The 24420-nt window shown below is 41.7% G+C and overlaps 2 protein-coding genes across 11 annotated transcripts in view; both read right to left on the reverse strand.

Moving 5' to 3' along the window:
- The window catches only part of KIF1B (kinesin family member 1B), a 73096-nt gene extending 57310 nt beyond the window's left edge, over positions 1-15786 (reverse strand). For 2 of the 5 annotated variants that reach the window (XM_082070137.1, XM_082070136.1), the window contains exons 1-6: positions 15436-15786; positions 13236-13422; positions 3243-3319; positions 1783-1962; positions 1292-1357; positions 196-374 (exon numbers count right to left, since the gene is read on the reverse strand). In XM_082070137.1, the coding sequence (XP_081926263.1) occupies positions 196-374; positions 1292-1357; positions 1783-1962; positions 3243-3319; positions 13236-13341 (608 nt within the window). In that variant the 5' untranslated portion in view covers positions 13342-13422; positions 15436-15786. The remainder of the gene's footprint in view (positions 1-195; positions 375-1291; positions 1358-1782; positions 1963-3242; positions 3320-13235; positions 13423-15435) is intronic. The other 3 variants (XM_082070138.1, XM_082070135.1, XM_082070139.1) reach the window with 2 other exon arrangements.
- A 4176-nt stretch (positions 15787-19962) lies between these two features.
- UBE4B (ubiquitination factor E4B) overlaps positions 19963-24420 on the reverse strand; it is a 35007-nt gene continuing 30549 nt past the window's right edge. Inside the window, exons 27-29 of one of the 6 annotated variants that reach the window (XM_082070081.1) lie at positions 22390-22564; positions 21857-22003; positions 19963-21450 (exon numbers count right to left, since the gene is read on the reverse strand). In XM_082070081.1, the coding sequence (XP_081926207.1) occupies positions 21389-21450; positions 21857-22003; positions 22390-22564 (384 nt within the window). In that variant the 3' untranslated portion in view covers positions 19963-21388. The remainder of the gene's footprint in view (positions 21451-21856; positions 22004-22389; positions 22565-24420) is intronic. The other 5 variants (XM_082070082.1, XM_082070083.1, XM_082070084.1 and 2 more) reach the window with 5 other exon arrangements.

Below are 24420 nucleotides of genomic sequence, written 5' to 3' on the forward strand. Positions count from 1 at the left end.
CAGCACCATTTCACCACACAAATCAATCTCAGCCTTTAAATGGCATTTATCAGTGCATATTTCAACAACAATCCTCATGCGACATGAGCTTTTTAGTAAGTGCCAATGCATCACAGAAGATATTCCAAATTTGCTGCTATCTGCCATGTATCCCCACAACAGAGATAAAAATATATAACACATCACCGTCACTACCTGGCTTTGTTCCCAGCATCCATGAGGTCTGCAATGTCTGTATAAGACGTGACTGCTAACTTGGACAGATCTTCCACATACGGTCCAAGCAGAGGATGTTCTCGCACTCGCAGATTCCCTTTGTTCTTCGGGTTCAACAGGTCTCTGACTCTCTCACAGTAAATCTCCATGTAACTCACCTGAAAACAGGAATTTGCATCAACAATTTAGTGTTTCTTAAGGCTTCCTCTGCAAGGAGCTCTGCAGTATTTCAGAGTGGTGCTGGTGGAAATTCCCGCAGGCCACTACAGGAAAGCTACAGGTGGGTGTCTCAGTTCATGTAACAGCTTGAGACAACAGCAAAAAGGGAGAAGCGTCACTAGTCTCATACATCTGGTCTCAAACATAAGCTGCAGGCCTTGCATGCATGTATAGATCCCTGAACCATTTCAAAAAAATATTGGTGTTTAATTAAAAATTATACACTTGAGTTCACAATCACTTTAACAGATTTAATGCAACACAGCAGCAAAACTGTGAAGTCTGTCTAGCTGTCTCCCTTCTCTGCTTACTTGTCAGATGTTCTCTTCTAGATTTCCATTATAAGACAGACAAATTCTCTCTCTTACATGCACAAATCAGAACCCTGAACAAGTACCAAATAGAAAAAATATAATGAAAACGTGGGAAACTTCTCATTCACAAATACTAAACATGATGCTCCTATTGCATTCAATCTTTAAGTCATCAAATGTTAATAAAATGCAATTAAATGAAGCATTAAATGGACAGATAAAAAGCCACATAACTAGCCATTTTCTGTTCTGTAATTCAGAAGCAGTAATGACTGCAGTTTATATTTATTACAATATGACAATAATTACATTTGACTTCCACCAGCTTTTTGGTCTTCCTTTCTTTCAAATCCTGCAACGTATTTGCGTGTCAAGCTATTAAAACTGATTGGAAGAAAAATCAGTAAGAGAAAGACAACACTGTTTCTGCAAAGCGCCTGCTTTTATTTTAGCAGCATCTCAATGCAGCATCAACAACACTGCGCCTAAGCTCAATTCGATAACCAGCACACAGATATTCTTTGATTTCTCACCATACTCACCTCTACTGAATAGGACATTTCTTCATTACTGTTGTCATTGATTTTCTCAAACAGTTCTTCACATAGCTGGAAAGAGATTAGACCAAGTCAGAAATTAGTCTTTACGGAGTAATAACAAGTAACTACTAGAACATGTCATTAAATTGGCTTTAGAGTGAGGGTAGGGGAAGAAAAAGAACCTATTACATCAACCGCATGCAGCCTCAATGGGAAGATACTTCCTGTCAATTTGACACCACTATCATTTAATCTTATTTTATATAGTATCTCAGTAACTCTTCTAGGATTAACCGTTACTATTATTCCGTACCACAAAATTAGAAAAAGCCTATAATAACTGAAAATCAAAGTAATAATTTTAGAAAGGAATGATTAAAATCCCTAATCCACTCATAGCCTCATAAAAACAATAGTCTGCTTATTCGGTGTGCTGAAGTTCCAGTGTGTGTCTGCACATGCTGTACAAAACCAATGGCCTTTCTGGGCTCTACCTGAGGGATTATTCCTGCTTGGCTCTCCTCCTGCTTGCCCATCATGGTGTAGGATTTCCCAGCTCCAGTTTGTCCATAGGCAAAAATGCAGACATTGTAGCCCTCAAAGGCATGCAGCAACATCTCCTTCCCAATGTCATTGTACACACGGCTCTGAGATGCAAAGCAGGGATCTTCGGGCTGAAAAGACATGAAAACAGCATCAATACAGTCTTTTCATTCAAGAAACATCTCAAAAAGCAATTGGGTGTCCTTCTACTTCTATCTTGTGGGTATTTCACAGAATCCCAGAGTGTCAGGGGTTGGAAGGGACCTGGAAAGCTCATCCAGTGCAATCCCCCCATGGAGCAGGAACACCCAGATGAGGTTACACAGGAAGGTGTCCAGGCGGGTTGGAATGTCTGTACAGAAGGAGACTCCACAACCTCCCTGGGCAGCCTGGGCCAGTGTCTGTCACCCTCACTGTGAAGAAGTTTCTTCTCATGTTTAAGTGGAACCTTTTGTGTTCCAGTTTGAACCCATTACCCCTTGTCCTATCACTGGTTGTCACCGAGAAGAGCCTGGCTCCATCCTCCTGACACTCCCCCTTTAGATATCCGTAAACATTAATGAGTCACCCCTCAGTCTCCTCTTGTCCAGCTCCAGAGTCCCAGCTCCCTCAGCCTTTCCTCACACGGGAGATGCTCCACTCCTTTCATCATAATGTTCCTCTGACTGATCCTGTAATCTATTAATACTTGCATGGCTGCTCTGGAAGATTCAGTAAAAGAGCTACATAAATCTAAGTTCTTCCATCAGGAAAACAATCTTGCTGGCCACAGCTTTACTCAGAAATATTAAGTCTCATTTCCAACATTCAAGTTACTAAAATTAATCTTAGTGAAATGCATTATCACTTCTTATTATATCTTTTGAGAAAATAAGGCAGGGGAGGGGGAGAGGGCAGAACACCACACTTCTGCTGCAGAACAATTACTGGAAGTCAGCAAGACCTCAGCACCAATTCACAGCAGGGTGGGGCAGAGGAGCCAGACGAGCATTTATTGCTTTTGCAGCTATTGGAAACATGGATCACTACTCTTTTCCAGATACACCACGAGAATTCAAACCACATTTCTCCTTCAACTGTAAGAAGTTGAGCAACTTTCACTTGTCTAAGAGCAAAACTGAATTAATTGCAGTTCACACACATCCTTAAAATTATTAGAACAGAACATTGCTGCAGAATATTCTCAGTAATCTTTCAAATATTCACAACTTGTTCTCAAACTCCAGGAACTCAGCTTTCTGCTCTCCCCCAAACCAGAAAAGACAACATACATTGACAAGCTTTTACCCTGAATTAGGGTGAGAAAGACAGTGCAGACACATCTGACAGGGATGGCATGATCAAAAGAAAAGAATGGAGTTAAATCACACCGATCAATTAATAAAAAAGGGTTTCTTGTAAAAGAACTTACCGATGTGTGGGACCAATAAGAGTAGTCAAAGCTGAAGGACTTTGGTGCTTCCTTAGGATTCTTTGGGTTGATAATACCTACAGGAAATGAAATTCAAATTCTTAGTGAACTTGATATTTAGGAGTATAATTAATGAGCTTGCTGACCCTCCATCTGTGTATCTGAGCATTCAGAGTTACCACACTGTACAGAAGTAGTAAGACTGAAGTAACAGACTCACAGCTTCCTAATACTGTATTTCTGTAGGCCTTATTTGAAATAAGTCAAGCAAAAAAAAATCCTAGAAGGAATGCTGCTGCTGAACAAAATTCTTCTGTTGCACAGAAAGCCAGGAATAGGTCATCCTGGCCCCTTGGCTTTCAGAGTGGGACAGACTTTTAGGAGTTGAGGGACATTAGCAAGAAGGAAGATCCAAGAAAAAAGGTCCAAGACACAAATTGTTCAAGAATCCCTGATGATTTCACAGCAGCACTACTCAGGCTGTTTCAGAATACACGTTACACAGTACAAGAGATCATCTCGGGAGAATTTTCTTTAAGAAGCTCATGGAAGAAGATATGACAAGAGTTGAATCTACTGATAATTCAGAGACTATCTGCATAGTTTATTTCAATGTTGTGTTTCATGCACAAAGGCTACAGATCAATTTTTATTAGGACTGACATTAACTGAACCAACCAAACTACTGGTAATTCTTCTCATCATATACAGACATTGAATCCCACAGTGATCCCCAACCAACCTGTGTGCTTTTTCTCTTTGGAACATCTGTACAATATTCAATGGCCCTATGATATAGTTCACACACACAGACACACATACAAAAAGCCAGAATGAAAAAATGTTTGTGCATAGTTCTTATGTTATAGCCTTCAGAGTCCCATTCAAAAAGCTGACCTCCAACTGCCTTTTCAGCTCTTGCAATCCTTTGACTCAATTTTCTTTCCAAGGGTTTCACATATAAGGATCTAAGTATCTTCAGGTGAGTTAAGACATTAAACACTTTAGAAATACCAGTATAAACATGCTTTGCAAAAAACCCTCTTTCCATATCAGCACATCTGTGAATTTTATGCTCGTTTCCTTTCCTCAGATCCTCTAATTCTTTCAATATTTGACCCATACATGCACATTCCCCACAATTAATGAAAGCTCTTCCAGACACCTTTGAGGACTTTTTTTCTCCCCTCTTTCCCAGCAACAAAACAGCCTCCTATGGCCCTTGCCTGGAGGGGTGTAACACACAATGGATTCAGCTGTCATTTTAATGGCATACAGAGGCCTGTAGTTCTGTATTCCGAGGATGGCAATTTACAAGCACAGCTCTTACTTCAGAAATGAATCTCTATTGCTTTTTTTTTTTTTAATATGATAGTGCCGGAAATAAATTATTCTTTCCAGCAGCTGTTTTCAACACCATCTGTGTAAGTAAGGACTGTAAAACGGCATATTCTTGAGGGTACCAAAATGAGATAAACCACCTTAGATTTACACATACCCATCTGCACCTAACGCAGCAACCTGCCCTTGGGAGTGATACACTGATTATGATGTGTGCAAACAAAATCTACAAAGGAAGAAGCTATATGAAGGTGCTGACAGCCTTCCTGGGGATGATATACATTCTGATGCCAGTTACCCTAAACAAAGGATGCTTATTTCTCATGTATTCAAACCAGTTAGGCTTTGGGAGATGTGGACTTCTCCCTTCTGTGATAAACAAAAATTATAACACTCACATCTCTTACCATGTCAAACATGAACTTAACATCATGTTGCACCAAAATCTCTGAAAATATGGTTACAGAATCCCCATTAAAATTAAATCACTCCTCTACCAGATGCTGAGTCCCTGAGCAGGGCTGTTGTCCAGAACTACAGTGTGGAGAGAAGATCCCTGTCTGGACTGCAAATAGCAACAGTTGCTACTCTGTTTCGTGTGGCCAACTCCATTTCACTTGGATGCACCTTGTGCTGACATTCTTGCCTTATGAAAGCTGACAGACATGCAAAGCCAATGAATAATATGCCTTGCACCAGGACAGTATCAAATGGCAAAAATGCTTGTGGCTTTGGATAGCAACATGGGCATCAACACATAACAAACCGGTAACCTAAGCAATCATACATGGCTGCAGTTTCCTTTTACTCATTTTGACCAAACAGCAGTACATCTGCAGAACACACTGTGCAACCAGTTCTAAAGTGAACAAATAAAAATCCCAAAAGATAACTCCCCTACCCCAAACATAAATCAGCTCTCTCAGTGTATTGCAGACTGCTACAATTCAGCAGCTTCTCATTTCTCACTCAACTATTTAACATCAAAGTTCTGAAAGGTAAAGAAGAAGTAATGCCTTGTACCTGGAAGCTCTTACCCCCCAAAAAAGCACAAATAAAAAACAGTCTCCACATTGGTTCAATGTAACAACCTTCGGGGGTGAGCATTATTGTCTTCAGTTGTTTTGGCCTGCAAATTAAAAACAAGCAACCCCCACACCCCAGAATCTCTAGAAAAAGTCCACCACTTGCAAATAGAAAGCAAAGAAGCCAAATGTTTAATCAGAATAACAGCTCATTTTTCCACTCAGCTCGCTGTGCATGAAGGCACATGGACCACCCATGAAAGACACAACCTCTAGCTGCACTACAAGCTTCCCATTATAGCTTCATCCTGCTCGCTTCAAACTTAAATTTGATCCACCACATTCGTGAAGTTCAAGCTCTGTGATTTATGCAACTGGTTCCACTTCACCCCATTTTTAAGCCACTATTTATTATTATTATTTTCTTAGACAGGATTTCCTCAGCCTTCGCACTAAGCTCCATGTCCAGCTCACTATTTTGAAAGCTACTTTCTAGGATGCATGTTTTTGCAAAGCATATTTTGAGAAGCATATCAGGAAAGGGAGATTAACATGCAAGGAGGCAGCTCTGTCAGAGGTTGGGAATGCAGCTGCCTGGCCAAAATCTTGCACTGCTGCAGGAACGGGTCAGCGAAAACCTCCTGGCCGCCAGGAACTCCACATGCTGTCCCTCACTGCTGGGATCCAGTCACAGCTCAGCGTCTGGTCCAAGCCTCAAGTCTATTTATCCCATTCCTGTTTCTTACACGGTCTACATCCTCCATTTTCAGAAGCAGTGGTTCTGCAGAATTCTGTCTACAAATGAATCCAGCAGAGCTGACTGATTGAGAAAAATACACGACTACGACCTCAACAGACTTGAAGTGCATTGAAAACCCCTTCATTGGGAACACTGAGCAGGTAGCCGCTCGCATCAGCCATGCCTGATGTGGTCTGAGTTGAACCAAGTGATCAGGAACACAAAAATGGGAGATAAGACACCCAAAAGAAGATGGTGAGGCAAAGAAACCAGGAATTCAGACTGAAGTAACTGACCTCACCTGAATGTGCCTGTAGCACCAAGCATCTTCTTTGGAGGGACAAGGAAATCCATGAAACTAGCTACTTTTAAATGAAGTTAATGGGTATTTCTGAAGAAATTAGAAGACTTCTTACAGGAGAGGTAAGCTTTATCCTAAAAATTCGTATGCCAAACTGGAAAAAAAGGAATGATCATGCAGGAATTAGACTGAGTGGGCAACATGGATTCCATATGCCATTTTATTCAGCAAGCTGTGTTTTCAGCTGAACAAGGAAAGAAACAGAATTTTAAAAGAGGACTATTTCCAGTGTCTCCAATACCCACAAGAACACTAAAAGCTTTTCAGTTATTTTGTTTGGTTTTTAAACCATGCAAGGCCCAGATGGATTGTATTAGCAAATCATGAAATAGGTCATCATCTATCGCCTCACCACAGCGGACTCACGGCATGGTATGCAAGCTAATAGTTTAATTACAGAGCCTCAGGAAATGAGACAGGCAATAAGACAGATGACCACAGCAGGAACACATTAATGGTCTTTTTATCTTCAAGAATAAATTTGTTTATCTGCTATTTCAAAGGTCCAATGTGGCAATTAACTTTGCAGTTTGCAAACTGACACTACCGCTTTGTGCTGCAACTATAATTAGTTACCATCAGCATGGCACTGGCGCAACTTTGAACGCTGGAGTTCGCCCGAGCAGCCGGTTTCGGAGAAACTCAATCCCTTTTTCAGGCCCCTCGCTCACCAAGAGCCAACTTCTTAGATCATGTGGAATCTTTCAGCTTTCCACAAGTTAAGGTTTCTGCAAAGAGAAACTGGGAGTGATATTTCACAAAATCACCATCTTCAATGCCATTGCTGCTGAGAAAGGTTACATACATAACTCAGAAACCTGGAAAGGATGAAACAAGCTGGAGACAGGATTTTCCTACTGCTGTGTCTAAAAACTCTTCTGGGACCAAAGCAGCAATCGCTGTTTGGATTAATGTCCACCATTTACCTTTGGAGTGGAAGGCTTAGAAAAAAGCATGGGAATATTCATGTTTTTAAAGTATAAGAACTGTTGATTTGGCTGAGGGAGATTAATACCCACATTATTCCTTTTTATTTCAGTTATTAATTTCCAGAAATCCTGAATAACATGCTTCACCTTAAGACATAATATTTACACCAGTATTCTAACTTGGTGAGCAAATAGAATAAGTAGAAGTAATTACATGTCATAAATTGATATAAAATTCAAATAAAAGTGTACTGTGTGAATAGCTACACTGCGTTATCATTTAATTTGAAGCGTTTAATACCACAGCCTAGACACCCAGCTTGCATCTTAAGAGGTTATTTCTCCGTATAATCTAAACTTTTGTATCATTATCTGAGTCCACATATTTAACCAGTTAGGCCTTGTAAAGAATATAGTAGGAGCAGTACAGCCTAATAAAAGGAAAAAGTGGGAACAAAATCAATGAAAGAATTATAATTTTAGATGCACTGTATCAACAGTAACAAACCAATCTCCACAAAACATTTGGATTTTAACATGCCCTTAAACAGGCAACTTCATTCCTTGGCATAAGGTACTTCCACAGTCCATCCTACTTGTTCCTTAATTAACAGTTTTCAAGCCATCCACCATCTGCTTTATCAGCTAGCACAAAAATAACATTCACTTTCAACCTTCCAAATCTATGAGATCAAATTCACTGCTAGATTTTAGTTTTAGCAAAAACTGTTAGCGAACTTTGAAGAATCACTTCACTATTGAAATAGTATCAGTATGTTTTGTAATATGTATTCTTTTGCATTCCTATTGTTATTTTGGACTTTTTTTTTGGCCTTACAATCCAATCCTGATTTGCTGAAACTGAAATTCAAAAAGCACACCTCAAACATCCACTTTATTTTACAATTATAACCAGAGAGCTGATGCAAAGTTATAGCCTTGTGGGATACTTTCAACTGGAAGCAGCGTTCTCTGTCTTCTCACCCATTCCTAAACACATACACAAACACATTCCCACTTCAAGCCTTTATTTCTGGAGTTACACTTCCATTCTCCATTAAAATTAACCAAGTAAACAGACAGCGGGAAACCTACAGAGAAGAAAGGAAAAAAAAATGCAAGCAAGCTGAGCCAAGATCAGCCCCTTCATTCCATTCCCATCCACTCAGCCACATAAATATTTTTGCAGGCACAAAGAATGACCACAACTGCTTTAACCGCTTAAACCTCACGTCAGATTATAATGACACTGAATTTGCAGTCTGAACCTAATCTGGTTTCATCCCAGTCAGCACTGCTCCTCAGCATGTCGCTAATTTTCCGAGTTAGAAATTATCTGCATTTCAGTATCTGTGGATACAAGCAATTCTTTCTAATAAACTCGTGGAATAGAGAGCCAGAGTGCACACACAGCACACAAAAGAGGTAAGAGTTTAAATTATTCTCTTCTTCCTCATTGCATTCAAAGTCAAGTCACCAGAGCCAACAGCTCCACCTCTGTTAGTGCGCAGACTCCTATTCCAGGGTGTGCTGCCACCAGCCGGGCCACCCACCAGTCCCTGAAGGGCACTCCTGGGAAGAACTGGCTAACTGCCCTTCAGATAAACACCAGCACACAGAATTAACTTGGGCTAAATCCTGGGATTAGCTGATATACAGTCTGTGCTGGGGGGGCAGGGAGAGACAGACCAACAGATTAATATTGGGGAAAAAAATAACCAAAGCAATCTATCAATTGCCAATCAGAAATAAAATCCAATAATGGTGAAAATCAGGTATGGAATTGGAGAAAATTAACTTGATCATTTGTGCAACACAGCCTGCTTTCTGTCGTTTACGTCTTCTGTTCTCATAAGGCACAAAGCCTCTTTAATTTCTACATATGAAATACAATTAGGTTTCAGCGCACAGAAGAGGCTTCACACCAGCCTCAATAATTCTCCCAGTGGCAGCAGTAACCTACACAGAGCACATATTCCTGCCAAATGCCGACACACGTTAAGAGATAACAGCTTGCAAAAAAGGCACTGTCCTGTCTTCACTTTTGTTCTCATTAACCATTGGTAAAGGAATAGACAGAAGTTAAAAAAAAAAAACATGATTGTCTAGACAGAACTTTAGAAGCAGTAACATTCAGGGAAAGAAATACCAAATAATTAATTTCTGTGCCTTCTTCAAACTCTATTTGAATCAATATAAACTGTAGTTTTACATTATGAGGTCTGAATAACCAATTTAACCAATATAGAAGATCGGGTGCCTTTGGAATTGATTCCACTAGACCAAATTAACATTAAATATACAATCTCTGAAAGTGCACAGGTCTGGAAAATATATCTGCGCCATCTGTAGACTGGAATGACAACAATGAGAACACGTTTGTTACTGAGAGCAGGGTGGAGCAGGCATTCTTTCTTTGTTGGAACGTGAATAACACCCCAAAGACACATTTAATACAGGCTTCTTTCTGAGGCATACGTTGCAATCAGATATATGGCTATACTGTTTTTATAAGACAGACTTTCAGGGTTGTTATTATAAAAGATAAATGAAGGGAAATGGACACTTCCAGCTTGTAAGGCAGTGCTTGCTTTTCAAAGCATTGTTGGCATTTTTCAAATCATTAAAAGGGAAGGAAACCAAGTAGAAGCTAAGAACAGCTCATTTGGAATTCAACCGGATTCTCTCCCCACTGTGGAATTTCAACCCTGTACTGGGAGAAAGGTTGGATGGGGGAGGGTGTTGGGCTCGACAGCACCAGGGCAAGGCAAACGCTTGCTCACAGAAGCTGCTAGAAAGCCGCTCTCATCCTCAGCTGCTCTTACAGATCCAAGTGCTATAAATACCGGCTCTGCAGCTGGTGTTCTGGGAGAACAGCATGCCAGCGGGCTGCGCACCAAGCGGGAGCCGGCTGAACAATACTGCGCGACCCATCGCAAAAGCTGAACCAAAACCATTCCGAAACTTCCATCGTCAGCTGATCACCTGAAAACCTCCTCCTGCAGAAGATGCGTAACAGCTCTCTGCATGTAGCTAGTGAAGCACCTGGAGTCAAACTGAATTCTTTCCTAATGTGTTTTCTGCTTCAAGGCAGACAAACCAATCCCCCTTCACTCCCTGCTTTTACTTGATTACATCTCCCAGAGCCAAAGGCCTTCTCCAAAGGCCATTCTGACCCTCAGACACATGCCAGCACTACATTATAAGGATATCATGTAGCACTGGTATCCAGGGGACCCAATTCTGCCAGCCCCAATATGTTAAAGAATTCACAAGGTGAAAATATCCATGTTTAGCTTTAGACCAGAGGTTTAAAAAAATGCGGGGAGCAGGGGGGAGGAAAAATAACACCGCGCACCACAAACACACCACCACCATTTGGAGAAAAACATTTTTTTCCTCAACCTCTACAAATCAACTCCAGAATGCATGATGAAGTTTTCCTGATGCCAGGGATGTCTGCTTGAAAACCCGCCTGCCATATGTCTACAGCAGCAGCTGTGACTCTTGTTCCAGGCAGAGAGGACCCCTCCACTGCGCCCATTTCCATGAACCAGCCAATACCCTAAGCAGGCCACAAAGGAACTTTCCAACGTTTCCAAGAGATTAATACAGAGTTAAAAATCCAAATAGGCAATTTTCAGTCCTAACCTGGGGATCTGGTTGCACTCATATCTTTCAAGATAACCTAGTTTTTACATGAGTGCATTTTATGGCAAATCAGAATATACAACCATCTCAGATGAACTGCAGTTTGAGAACTTTGTTTTATTCTGTCACCAGCATTCAGAAGATGCTAAAACCTATTTTCATTCATCTGGTGCACAACTGTTACATCAATTGCAGAGGACATACAGAGTGCTTCAAAAAGATGGACCCAATTTAAAAGCAAAGTGATTCCAAATTGGGTCCATCTTTTTGAAACACGCTGTGTTCCAGGTAGGGTACTTCCTTTGTTTAGTTTTCTAAATACTTATTTAGCTTTTTAAAAGAATAAACTAACTGGACTCTTTGCTAGTGATGAATATCTAAATGCTGTCTTGTAGCTACTAGCTTGAACCTCTGCTTCATTTTCTCTTTATTTACAGACAAGACTATAAAATCATTTCCACAAAAAACCCAAACAAACAAACAAAAAAAACCCAAAACACAACACTAGGCAAGTCTTCAGGCACAGAATAGCTTAGCTTTTCATTTCAATAATCCAGACAGAAGCTGCCAACACTGTTCATATTTGTTACATTTCAAAACCCAATAAAAGAATGAGTACAAGAACCACTGACACACAAAATACTCTTAGGTCTATAGGTCACCTTGCATCCCATGTATTATACAGCAGAATCTTTTTTCCCATTCACCACAAAAACAGTCATTTATGGAGTGGACAGGCAATAAACAATTAATACATTGTGAGTAAGATGCATTGGTATAAATCATTCAAAAAGTATGCTGACAATCATTATTTATTCTTGAGTTATTAATTTCAAAAAGCTGCTTGTGAGTTTGACCTAGACCATGATAAACCACCCATCCAGTAATTTAAACAAAATATTAAAGCACATATATTTTCAAATTTATTTAAAGACTGACAAAATTAAACAACGTTATCTCAGAGGAAAAAACACAACACAACTTAGAAGTTTCAATTGAAAATATTCTGTAATAAGCAGAATATGGAACGAACAATATATTAGGCAGCATCAAGCTAACTGACAGTAAGGCCTGCTAGCAGGGGTATCACTCTACAGAATTAATTATCAATATGAAAAGTCCTTAGAGCCCACTAACTTTCACTAGGAACCCTGGCATGGCTGACTATGCTGCAGGCAATGCTCCAAACACAGCTGCACTGGGCCTAGTGCTGAGAGGGATGAACAACGACACTGAACCAAATGGTATCAATACTGCTTTGATGTTAAAAAGCATGTTAAAAAAAAATTTCAATAAATGGCGTGCCCATATTCAGTTTCCCACAGAAGAGTCTTCTCCTTCAAATTAGAACCCTAGAATTAGAATTAAGAAACCTAACACTTCTAATTAGTTAGAAAATAAGATGATTTTATGTAGTCTTATTTTGCCATCATTTAGATATCTAATATAGAAAGCACAAAACTTAATATCCCTTTCCCCTCAGCTTTCTCACTCAAATTATGCTCCTGAACAAAGACACAGACTGCAGAATAAGCACACCAAGAATTCCAGCACCAGCCCCAAGCAGGAGTTACACCACAACAATTACCATGTGGTGATCTGCAACTCAACCCTGTATCTGTCAGTCCACATGATACTCCCACACACTGCAGTTCAAAACATTTGCACTTTGGTATTCTAATCTTTCTGTAAAATTCTCAACTCACCACAAGCAAACACCATAAGCAACTGCATCAAAATTAAGACACTTATGATTTATCCTTTCTAGTCAAATTCAGAGACAATCTAGTTTGTAATGCCAGCCTTGAAAGAGAAGAAGATTCCCCAAAGGGGTAACTCTAGATAATATAACTGATAAACAGTACTGAGTTTCGTCTGACAAAAATAAGAGGATTAAGCAGGGAGAGGAGAGCAAAAGACTCTCTCACGAGATTAAAATAAACTTACTCGTTGAATTGCCTTGCATCTGGATGATACATTTGGATTCTTTGCTGGTTTCTCGGGAATTGAAGGGCCGGACCCGAACAGCCACCTTCACTGAAGCCCCCGACATTCTGGTTGCTTGTAGTGCAGTCAAAAAATTGAAAGTGAAGGGGTGAAGAGTGTTTCAAGTTATCCTTCTTGTTGGTGTTTTCTAAAGAGAAAAATACAATTTACTTATTTATAGCTATTGTATTCAAGACATTGATGAAATCAGGAAGTTATCAAACAACTTTGAACCTTCAATTTCTGCTCCGCAATCATACCCCGTCCCAAAAGCTGTCACTTCAAAGATGGAACTGGAAATACACTTAACATTACCTGTACGCTGTCAAAAGTTTCTGTCATGTGAAGCAATTCTTTTGAAATGTACAAACAGATTCATTTTCATTATTTGGTTTTCTTCCCAGAAAGTGGGAACATGAATACCAAGGTGAAGATATGGTTGCAACATGTGTTTGGCTCAAGCTAACAAAGATAATTTTAGCACTAATACAGCTACTTAGATTTCAGCAGGAGCTAGCTGCCATATACTACATATCCAGGTTCTGTTGCTGCCACAATCCATTAGTAATAATATTAAAACTGATTCAAGTGTGATGGGCCATATCACACTGACTTTCAATACACACCACTCCAGAGAAAAGGGTGTACACAACAACCTTACAGAACCCCTGGCAGTCCTGAGAAAGTCGTCTTCTCAAAGGAAATAAAAACTAATCATCTACTTGTATATTTAGTGATTAAAGGACATACTACTCTGTAAGGAAGAAGACGAATAAAACTACTGCCTTCAAGGTAAATATTACTATCTTCTGCAAATGTTCACCAGTAAATCCATCTTCATTGTCAGAATACTTGGTCAAATCCCACGACATCAAATGATGGGGCACTTTAGTTGGCAGCAAACTATCCAGGATATCCACAATTCAGGATACTGTCAGTACCAAAGTTAAACAGACTCAAAAGCAATAATATAGATTAAAATCAAAATGCCATCAAGGCCTAGTAAAAAGCTACCACCCTTGGCTAGGACAGCCACAAGAAAACGAACAAGGATAGAGATTAGTATATGGAAAGTCAGCAAAACAGCTGTTCAGAGCAGCAGGGGTTGACGAACAAGAGGACCAGAGTGAATCCAATTTTAGGTCCTCCACTAAGGATCAGGTTGTGATGACTGTCTGATGTATCAGCTGAACTCACACACTATGAATTGCTATCTTTGTACTAAGTGAAGGTGCCAGATAAAAGAGTGGTTCAGAACTTGGCAATGCACCAAAAGCCTGATCATATAAGCGTATCTCTACTTGTCAACACACCAATGTACTGGATTGCGCAATAACAAAGAGAACTGAAGTAAGAAGAAGCTGGAAGTGAAGATAAATATACTTTAAAATCTGAGATTTTACATTTCAGAGAACAAATGCAAACCCACCACCTGTTTCTGGTGAATTCTAGCTCTGCAACCTCAGTTTAACACCCATATTCTAGCCATGACCCCAGAGCTACCAGGCCTGTCATCCCATCTCCTGCCTGAGCTCAGCGGATTGTCAGCTCATCCTCCCAACATGGCTGCCCGGGTAATTGTGCTGTACCGAACCCATGGACACGTTCACGGCCGACAGGTCCAGGAAAACCACCCTGAAAACCACAATCCTTTCACATCCTTGCATCTTCCAGCTGGCTGAGGGACTACGCCGCCCTCCTGAACAAGCAATTATCGCCTCCATCTCGCCTGGGCTAGAAAGGAGAGAAAGGATGGCGAAATGCGGCGGTATTCCCGACCCCCACGACGAGGAGAAGCGGCGGCCCCGCCGTGGCTGGAGCGCCTGGGGGAAAGGGGAAGGAAGCGTCCCGGGGGACCAGCAAACGCACCGGGCAGATGCGGGCGAGGAAAGGCCGGGTCGGGCCCCACGCCCTTGTGTCGCTGCCCTTCCACTGCCGGGCACCCAGTCCCGCCAGCGCTGCCTCCTCCACCGCGCAGGCCCCAGCCCACCCGCGGCGCCCGCCACGTTCCCGCTGCCCAAGAGCTGCGTAAACCAGCAACCGCCGCCTCCCCCACCGCATTACGGCATCCACCCCCCCCGCCCCAGCACCGAGCCGTTCCCCCCCGCTCCCCTCCCGACCGCCGCCGGGGCGAGTTCCCTCAGCACAAGCCGCCCCTCACCTGGGGCTGGGCGGGGGGATCCACAGAACGCGGGCAGTGCGGGGCCGCCGGCGTTGTCAGCAGCTAGGGAAGGCGGCGGGGCCGGAGAAACAGCGCAGCGCGGGGCGGAGAAAACAGAAGAGCCCGGCCGTCGCCATCACGCTTCGCCGCCTCCACCGAGGCTGGGAGACACCCCCCCCGCCCCCGCCGCCAGGAAGGGAGCAGGAAGGAAGCGGGAAGGGCGAGGGAGGGAAGGAGGGAGGGGAGAAAGGGGGAGGGAAGAAAGAGAAAGGCCGCGCCGGGAAGAACGAACGCAAAGATGCGCTCGCCACAGCGCCGCTCCCACACTGACAGGATCCCGCAGCTCCGAGCCCGCCTCCGCAGGGGGCGGAGCGTCCGTCTGGCCAATAGCCGCGCGTAGGCTCTCCCTCCTCCCTACATCTGACCAATCGTCAGGTGCGGAGTCGGCGCGTGCCCGCCTCCCGCCGTGCCAATCACAGGCTGACACAGCTGTTCACTAATCACAGCTCGGGAATGTCCGTCCGCAATGACGATTCCCACTCTTCCCCGTGAGTCAATCCCTCCGCCGAGCCCTGGGGATACGGGGAATCGGTTCTTCTCCATCCCTGGCCAATCAGAACTCGGGACGGAGCCCGCGTCGTCCCTTTTTTAACCTATAGCGAGCGGCAGTAGGACACCTTAGCCCTGTCACCGCTCCGCCGTGGTGTGTGCGTGCGCGCCTCTGAGGTAGCGGCGGACTTGCCTGGGCGCCGGAGGGCGGCGTGTGTCGTAACCAAAGACGTGAGCAGAGATTGAGCACTTGTGACTAAAAAAAGCCTTTTAATGTGCGCGGCTGGTGAGCGCCCCCGGCTCCAGGGGCCCGTGAGCGGGTAGGCGTGGCTGCCTGCCCAGATGCGGCTGAATTCGCCAGCTCCCAGCCAGCTTCAGGGGGGTTCAGTAGGATTTTGAGTCTTAAACGAGGCCTAAAGATGATAGGTCAGAGGGGAGGGATTAATTTTCCCCTTTCCCCCCTTCAAAACGTTCTTTTGGTTCTTTTTGTTATTTTTTTTAGATCTCACAATGTGTCTTATATATGTGATTAAATTGTTTTGTCAATGGTGTTGTATTAGCTCTTGTACTTCCAGTTTTTATTTTTTTTTGTGGCAATAACCAGCTGTAAAGTTCCTCCTTTCAAGTAATACTTTCATCATTTCTACTGTTAGAAATAGGTTTGTGTTTAATCTTATAAGCATCTTAAAATAATACTACATGAAATACCTTAATTACATATTTTCCACACACACACCATCATATGCAAATTGCATTTAAGCTGCTGAGAACGGTTGGGACCTGAGATGTCTGCTTTCAGAACGAGCCTTACTTTTGTTCCCAGGCCCCGTCTGTTCACTATATAAATCTTCACCGTGTCTCTTTCGTTGCCCCTCACTTTCAGGTTTTGGGGAGAGTGAGGTATTGGTTACTTTCTGTTTGGTGAATTGTTATTTATTTTTTTTCCCCTTGCCAATCTAATGGTGTGTACGTATCACCTGCAGTTGTGCCCGTGAATGCAAAAGCCCAACGATACAGGGCCGAACAGCGGCTTGTAGGGAAATAAAAGTGCAGAACCAACACAGCAAAACCAAGTGGCTTTCAGATGACCTAGAAAATGCCATTATTTGAACTTTGGAAGACTTCCTATTGGTGTGCCATACGATTTGGTGGTTTTTAGTGTGATGTAACTGTGCTAACATCAACCTAGGGCCATGTGGAATGAGGTCAGTTCCAGTTTCTCTAAAAAAATACCAAAACCTGTTTCGAAATGTGCTGCCAGCTGTCAAAATACTGGGTGTGTGCTGCAGTCCTGTGTGCTACCAGACAAGGGGACTGATTCCACTTCGGCAAAGTTTGTGTTGTGTCTCTTAGGAACAGCAGTTCCTGCATCACTGTCTTATGTCTAAGTTTGGAGGATACTCACACCGAATAGTTCCAGGATGATAATTTGCTTTTTGTTTACAGAGTCTTGAAAAATCTGCTAGAAGTGCTCTGAGAAAGTCGAGCTGCATGTTGAGAAAGAAAATGGTAACGAGCACATGACACACGCTGTGTAGCATCTGGGAGATCACTCACGGCAAAGGGAGACGGAGGAAAATTGCTCTTTAAATAGCCAAGTATGGAGGTGAAAGGTGGTCGGGTGTGAAGGCGGGCCTGGGCTAGCTGCTTGTGATGCCTTTTTAATTATAGAACTTAGGCATTTTATGTCAATTCAGGTAGACTTGCCTTCTCAATGTCATTTCTGAAAGTCAGGTCTCCTTGGGTAATGTAGAATTAACTTGCTAAAATATGTACCGAAGTGGAATTCTAGTGCAATGTGCTGCCTGTGAATCCTGTTTAGAAAAAATGAGCGTTCATTCCCTTATAGGAAAGGGACCATTCTTACTCCTTTACATGTTTCTGACAAATACTATATAACCCTGCAAAACAGCAGAAACAGATCCAATTTTCTACAAGTGTCTGTCTTTAAAACTAGAATTTAGACATTATTTTTCAATAAAATATTCACATAATGAAGATCCTCACCACAAGGTAAGTTCTTGAACATTATTGTACCAGAAAAAAAAGAGCAAGTAGGACTGTGAAAAATTTATTGCATTTATAGTACAAACAAATGCAGTTGGGTACTGCAATCACTGTGATATCATTCGGCTGTCCTTGCTGCCAGCAGGGAAGAGTTCACAGAGACGTAAATTGTGCTATTCTGCAAGTGTAAATTGTGATATAATAGAATCAATTGTACTGAACTCTATTGCTATCAACGTCAGAGCTCGCCCCTGTAATTTCTCCAGTCACATAACCAGAGGGCAAGTAAAGACCAGAGATAGTCTTGTAGCTTCACATTTCCCAAGAAAAGCACGTTTTGCGACATTGATGGAAGTTCCTGCGATGAGGAAATCACAGCTCAAAGCTATTCAGATCCTGCAGATACACATAAACATCAAAGATAATTTGATCAATTGATAGCTTGTGTTCTTTATATTAAAGTCTCTGTATATAAGGTTACAATTGTATTCAAAAAGGTAAACGGCATGTTAGTATGGGGAGGGGAAATAACAAATAACTGCAGGTGGTATTAAATGCATTAAACTAAGAATTGTCACACAGCCGATACGCTTTCATGGGAGATTTATTCTTAATCCAATACTAACTTCGGCTTTCCTTTTCAGTTCCTCCAGTGTCGATTATCCCCTGAAAGACAGGGGGTTGATTCACTTTTGTACCCAGAAGACAGCGATATAACGGTACTTTCAGTTGCTTGTATTAAAATACATTTCATTATTCTGACCATGAATGCTGAATTTGGGAGAGCATTTGTCTAAATTCACACCTTTGAAATACTCGGTAGTACTCCAGATAAAATTGTTTTAGCCACTTAACATCAGCCTCCATGTCTTCTGCAATGCCCGCACTGATAACACTTTCATGTGATAAATGTATGCCATAATTAGACTAAAGAGCTCCCTGTGCACTTTGCTATTTATATTCCTCTGGTCAAAGTCTGATACGATGGCAGAATAAATATAAATTCAGATTCTGAAGGGCATTGTCTTCATTAATACATCCTATACCAAATGTAAATATTTCTGTTTCCTCCTGTTAGACAAGGTTAAGAGAAACATCGTCAATTTGTTCAAACAAGCCGTTCAGTTGGTACAAGGGAATAAAAATAAATAGGATTTTCATTTCATACTTGTATTAAAAAAAGAGCTATTTCCCTACTGATTTTCTGGCAAAACATATAACTAATATCCAAGAGGGCTGTGAATTTAAAACAGTCCAAATGTGAAACATCAAGAACTATTTAAGAATAGCAGATCTCGAGCCTAGTACAGGATACACTTAAGCAGCCAGCATTTTTTAATTCAAGGGTGGATTATTCCTGCTTGCGCTCTTCTCATAAGACTGCTCATTGTTTCCATGGCATCCTTATTCACAAAGAGCGGTGGTGTATCTAATTTGTAATAGCTGAGGAAAATTAGAAGCAAGCATTTCTTCCATCTGTCAATAAAACTGTATGTTAACTTCCAGAAGAAAGCCATAATGAAACGGTAGCAGTTGCAGCTCCCTGCATAGCCGTGTAACGTGTCCCGAAACCACGATGGATTTGGATGCTGGCTGACAGCTTGCAGAGAAGCGCAGCGGCCTTGGTTCTGTGACGTTTGAAGAGGGAAAGAGAGCGCGATTTGAACTTGTGGAAGGAGTGGAGGTTAAGGAAGTAAAACCAGCCAACAAACAAGCTGCTCTGTTCCAACAGCCCGTGCAGACACAAACTTCGGAATATTCCTCCCACCCTTGGGGAAAACAAAGGTATGGGGGGACACCAGCACCAAAAAAACCCAAACAACCCCCGCCACAAAACAAACAACCACAACAAAAACCCCACTACATCTTCACATTTTAATGTGGAATTACTTGCACATCTCAAAGGTCAGCACTGGATTATATATAACCTCACCACAATTCCCCCTGGAGCCCGTCACCAACTGCCACGTAGCTATTAATAGGTATAAGAGTCACCACTTGGGAACATTCATTAGTTTGGAGTATTACTATTATCTGTGTGCACAGAAATTTTTCACATAATTTACTAAGTTATCTCCAGATTGCAAACCTGAACACTTTATTTTTTATACTTTCACTGACACACTTAAAGGAAAGACAAAGGAAACCTTTTGTGCGAGTGTGTATCATTTATTGTAGTTCAAGAGAGTCAGGAATTGAACAGAAGACACAGCGAAAAACAAATAAAAGAAAAACAACCCTTTTTTTTCAGACTTAATTTTAAAACACTGTGGTTTCAAATCCTTTTTAAAAAGGAAATTCAAGTATCGTATGCAGGGGGCAGTAATACAAAAATGTTTGCGAATATATTTTTTTTTAAAGTTTTTTTTTAAAAAATGTAATTGTACATTTCCTGCACCCTTTCTGCTTTGGTAAGGCCAAGCCATGGATACAAATTGGTACGCAACATAAAAAAATGAACCCTGCCCCAAACTGCAGCCTCTAAGAATAAAAGGATCTGCTCTCTGCGGACAAGCTCTAATGGCTCAGAACTGTCATGTAGCATGTATCATATCTGCAGCATTAAAAGAACGGATTTTGTTTGTTAAAAGTCACTGAGATCCTGGTATTCCCAAGCATCTTATTCGTGGCAGCTGTTTTAACACACTTCTATCTCAAGGATTTTCAGAAATACCAGATCATCTAGAGCAACATAAAGAAAAGAGACATTTCAAAGAACGGAAATTAAAATCCACGTGTGAAATCTTTGCTTTGTTGAAGTTATCCTTGTGTCTAACACCAATTAAAGCCCAAATATGCAAATATGTGTAATATAAAAATACGATCCCAAGATGAACGCTTTGTTGCAGGCACAGTTATCGCACAGAATATGTTCTTTTTGAGGGCAGGGGAGCGATTTTGATTTTCACAGGGATTTTTTTTTTGCATTACAAAAAAAAGAAAAGAAGACAGCAGTGCAGGTTTGACGGGTGGAAGAGGAAGAAGGGAGGGAAAGAGGAAAAAGTTACTTTAGCAGCAAAATGTCCAAGGTTCTAACCACAATCAAATTAACGGATATCTGGCTGTAAAAAATAAGGTTGAAGGGATGCTGCCCTGATCCATTCATCTTTGCTAAAATAATCCAGCTGTAAAAACTCCAAAATGTGACATATTGAAGGACAGTTTTGTAACATAAGCAACTTCCTAGCTTGTCCTCCATGTTATTGACCATCGTTATCACTTAAATATATGTACAAGAATTAAGCCGTGTTTCTCCTGGTCCGCACGCGGGGTCACTGCTCGAGTCAGCGCCCGCGGCCGCGCTGAGCCCAGCGGCTCAAAGGGAAACGGCTCCGCTGGCCAGAACAGCCCACGCCCTGCGCTCCCGCGGGTGCTGGTGTGCACGGCAAGGGAATCTTTAATGGTCAGCGTTCTGCTTGTCTCTCATCCAGGCTTGGATTTGCTCTTTAAGTTCTGGCACTAATAATGTAAAGAAGAGAAAAAAGAACGATTAATTTAGCAGGTAAATATTTTATACTGCTACCATAACAAAGCTCCTTATGACCAGTAACAATTCCTTTTCGAGAAACTTGATCAGGAATATCTGCTACTATTTTTTTCCTCTATCAACATCATTTTCTGAACAGCTTTGAGTAAATCCTTATTTACCTACCATAACAATATCCTTTAGCCCAGTAGTTACAAAGGCCAGGGTGCGGGTTTTTTCCCCCAGAAAAAGGGAAAACAGATGGAATTAACTGAAATGAAAGAACGGTTCTCTCTGCTAAGGCCTCAACACCATCTTCCGAAAGCGCACAGAATAAACTGCACACAAATTGCTTCCCCCAGCCAATGGTCCCATTGCTAAACACTTTTAAACCGCTACCTGGTTCCAGCATATTTTCTGTCAGCGTCTGGCGATTGAAAGGATCGGTGGCAGAGTTCAGCAGGTGCCGCAGGATGATGGACCTGTCCATGATGGTTCCGGATGGCAGCCTGACAGGATCGGTCATCAGAGTGTCCATCAGCGGATCTGGGGGCACAAGGGTCTCATTGAATTGAAGATGATAGCTACAAATTTTATCTGCACACACAGTGATAGTGCAGAACTGATATTCAGGGTCCCCAATCGGGGGTATTGCTGAAGTTACTGGAAATGGTTAAAATGAGCAGTGGACTTTTTTTTTGCTGTTTTAAAGTACATGTAAGCGAAACATGGATACGACTAGATAGTACAGTCCCAGGAAAAAACTTAAGAAACTTGTAGCTCTCTATATTTAACCATTTAATTGAAAGAGAGCAGGATGCAAGGCTGCATAAACAACACGTATACTTTCTATTAATATATACTCATATTTATAATCAAAGTAACAAATCCCTCTACTCCTAAGAAGTCAGTATTTAGAAAACTCAACTTGCCTCTGAATTCATCCGGAGCATCGCTGTAATCAATTTCCGCACGGGCGTTCTTGGCAACGATTTCCTCCACTTTCTCGGCCAGCAGTTTGAATTTCTCTATTGCTATGGTGGACTTGATGCCGGCCTTTCTCATCTTGGAGATCACCTCCTCAAAGAGCTCTTTGCTGTAGGACCTCTGCAAGCAAAGCAGAAAACCACCACTTTGCTGAGCTGTTGTATCCTAACATGCCATAAAAATAAACATTCTAACGATCTTTTAATGCATTTTTAAAACTTCAGGAGGGATCAATGAAACCTCAGCATTACGTCAGATGGAAAAGTAGCCTGCGGATCACATTTCATCTAGCACCACAATGTCAACTTTGTGGTAGACTTATGCTTTTTTACTGGTCGTTACTACTATAGAACTGTTCATGTTCAGGCAACATCCCCTAATTAAAATGAGTAGGACACTTGGAGAGTTTGACTATAATTATTGGAACTGTTCCTTATTCAAAACATCCATCTTGCCACTCCTGCCTGGACTCTTGTTCTCACAAGCCTTGCCTGAAAACAGAGCATTAAATTAATTTATTCTTTTTATTTCTTAACTTTTCCGATCATGTGCAAGGCAGCACTGGGAAAGAAGCGACTCCTTCTCCTGACCCAAACAAAAACAAACACAAAACCCAGCCCATGATGTTACACAAATAGTCAAGGCAGCTCGGAGGGAGCCAATGTTTGCTGGAAACTTGCCATCCAGTGCAGTAAGAACTGTACAGCTACACAGTACGAGATCCAGAGACCAAACGCACATCCTGTAGTTCCAGCTGAAGCAGGCATTGCTTTCATGTAAAAAAAGAAAGGCGGGGACTTCTGAAAGCTGCTTATGTTCGAAAGGCAGCATTTTAAGTTCACAATGCCATGTTTTGATATAAGCCTTTTAATACAAACTGTCATTTACGCTGCAGCGCAAGGCTGAATGAAATGACAAAACAAAACACACAAGTCTCACAGATTTGTGTTTTCCTTGGGGATTTTAAAATGTTCGACACAGCCCTCCTTTCACCCACATTATCCTATATCACACCAAGAAATACCATTCACTCCTGAGGACACACAGCGCCCACCCAAACTCCTTTCTAGTCCACAGAGGAGACCAGAACTGTGGCAACATGCCCAGGGCTTTATAAATGTTTTTGGATTCCTTCTAATACGTGCTCGGATTTGCAAATGGGAGATGGATCAGAACGCTCTAGAGAGACCCTGCCAGGATCAAGCAACTTTTTGTTTGGTTTAGTTTGTTTTTTTTCTCCTAACACCAGCAGCCATTAACCAACTGGGCATTTCCTTGGTGCTTCTTTCCTGCCATTGAGAGTTTCCAAGATACTGGTCACTCCCTCCCTTTTTATGAAGGGCCACTTTGTTAATTAAGCTTTATTCCAGCTCCCACACCAACAGGCTTCTTTCCTTTTAAGCTCTATATCATTGCTGTGTACTTTGCTGTGGCCAGCATCGATAACTAATGATGGATAACATTCCCACTGGAATAGAAACTGAACAGCATAAAAAAATACACTGCATGCTAATTATACTTATGCAAACGCATAAGGTCTGCTTCAGAAGTGTTACCGGTATTATCTGCAATTATCAGAACTTAGATAATTACAGAAAAAAAGGCCATGAATCACTTCGATACCTCTGCTTCACTAGACATATGAATACAGCTTCATGTATTGTAAACCATATCCTTCCACTAGAATTTCAAGTAGCTATTGAGAACATTTTCGTCCTCTAGATTTTGAAGGTTGTCTTACAAGACACAGGCTCAGAGAGACGAGATTCAGTAGCTTGACAACTTTACAAGAACCCAGAGGCAAGCGATAGCTTATCTACATTCTGCTCTGAGGGCTACTATGAGGAATTGTCCCATGTATGTTGCATTTTGTCAGTTTATTACGCAGCCTTCTAATAAAGTGATAGGAATACAGTTTGGAAACTCTTGGTCTAGAGAAGGAAATTTGGATTGCTAAACGAGGCTCCAATTCTCAG

Source organism: Streptopelia decaocto (assembly GCF_964273445.1).
Source record: "Streptopelia decaocto genome assembly, chromosome: 20".
NCBI classification, from domain to species: domain Eukaryota; kingdom Metazoa; phylum Chordata; class Aves; order Columbiformes; family Columbidae; genus Streptopelia; species Streptopelia decaocto.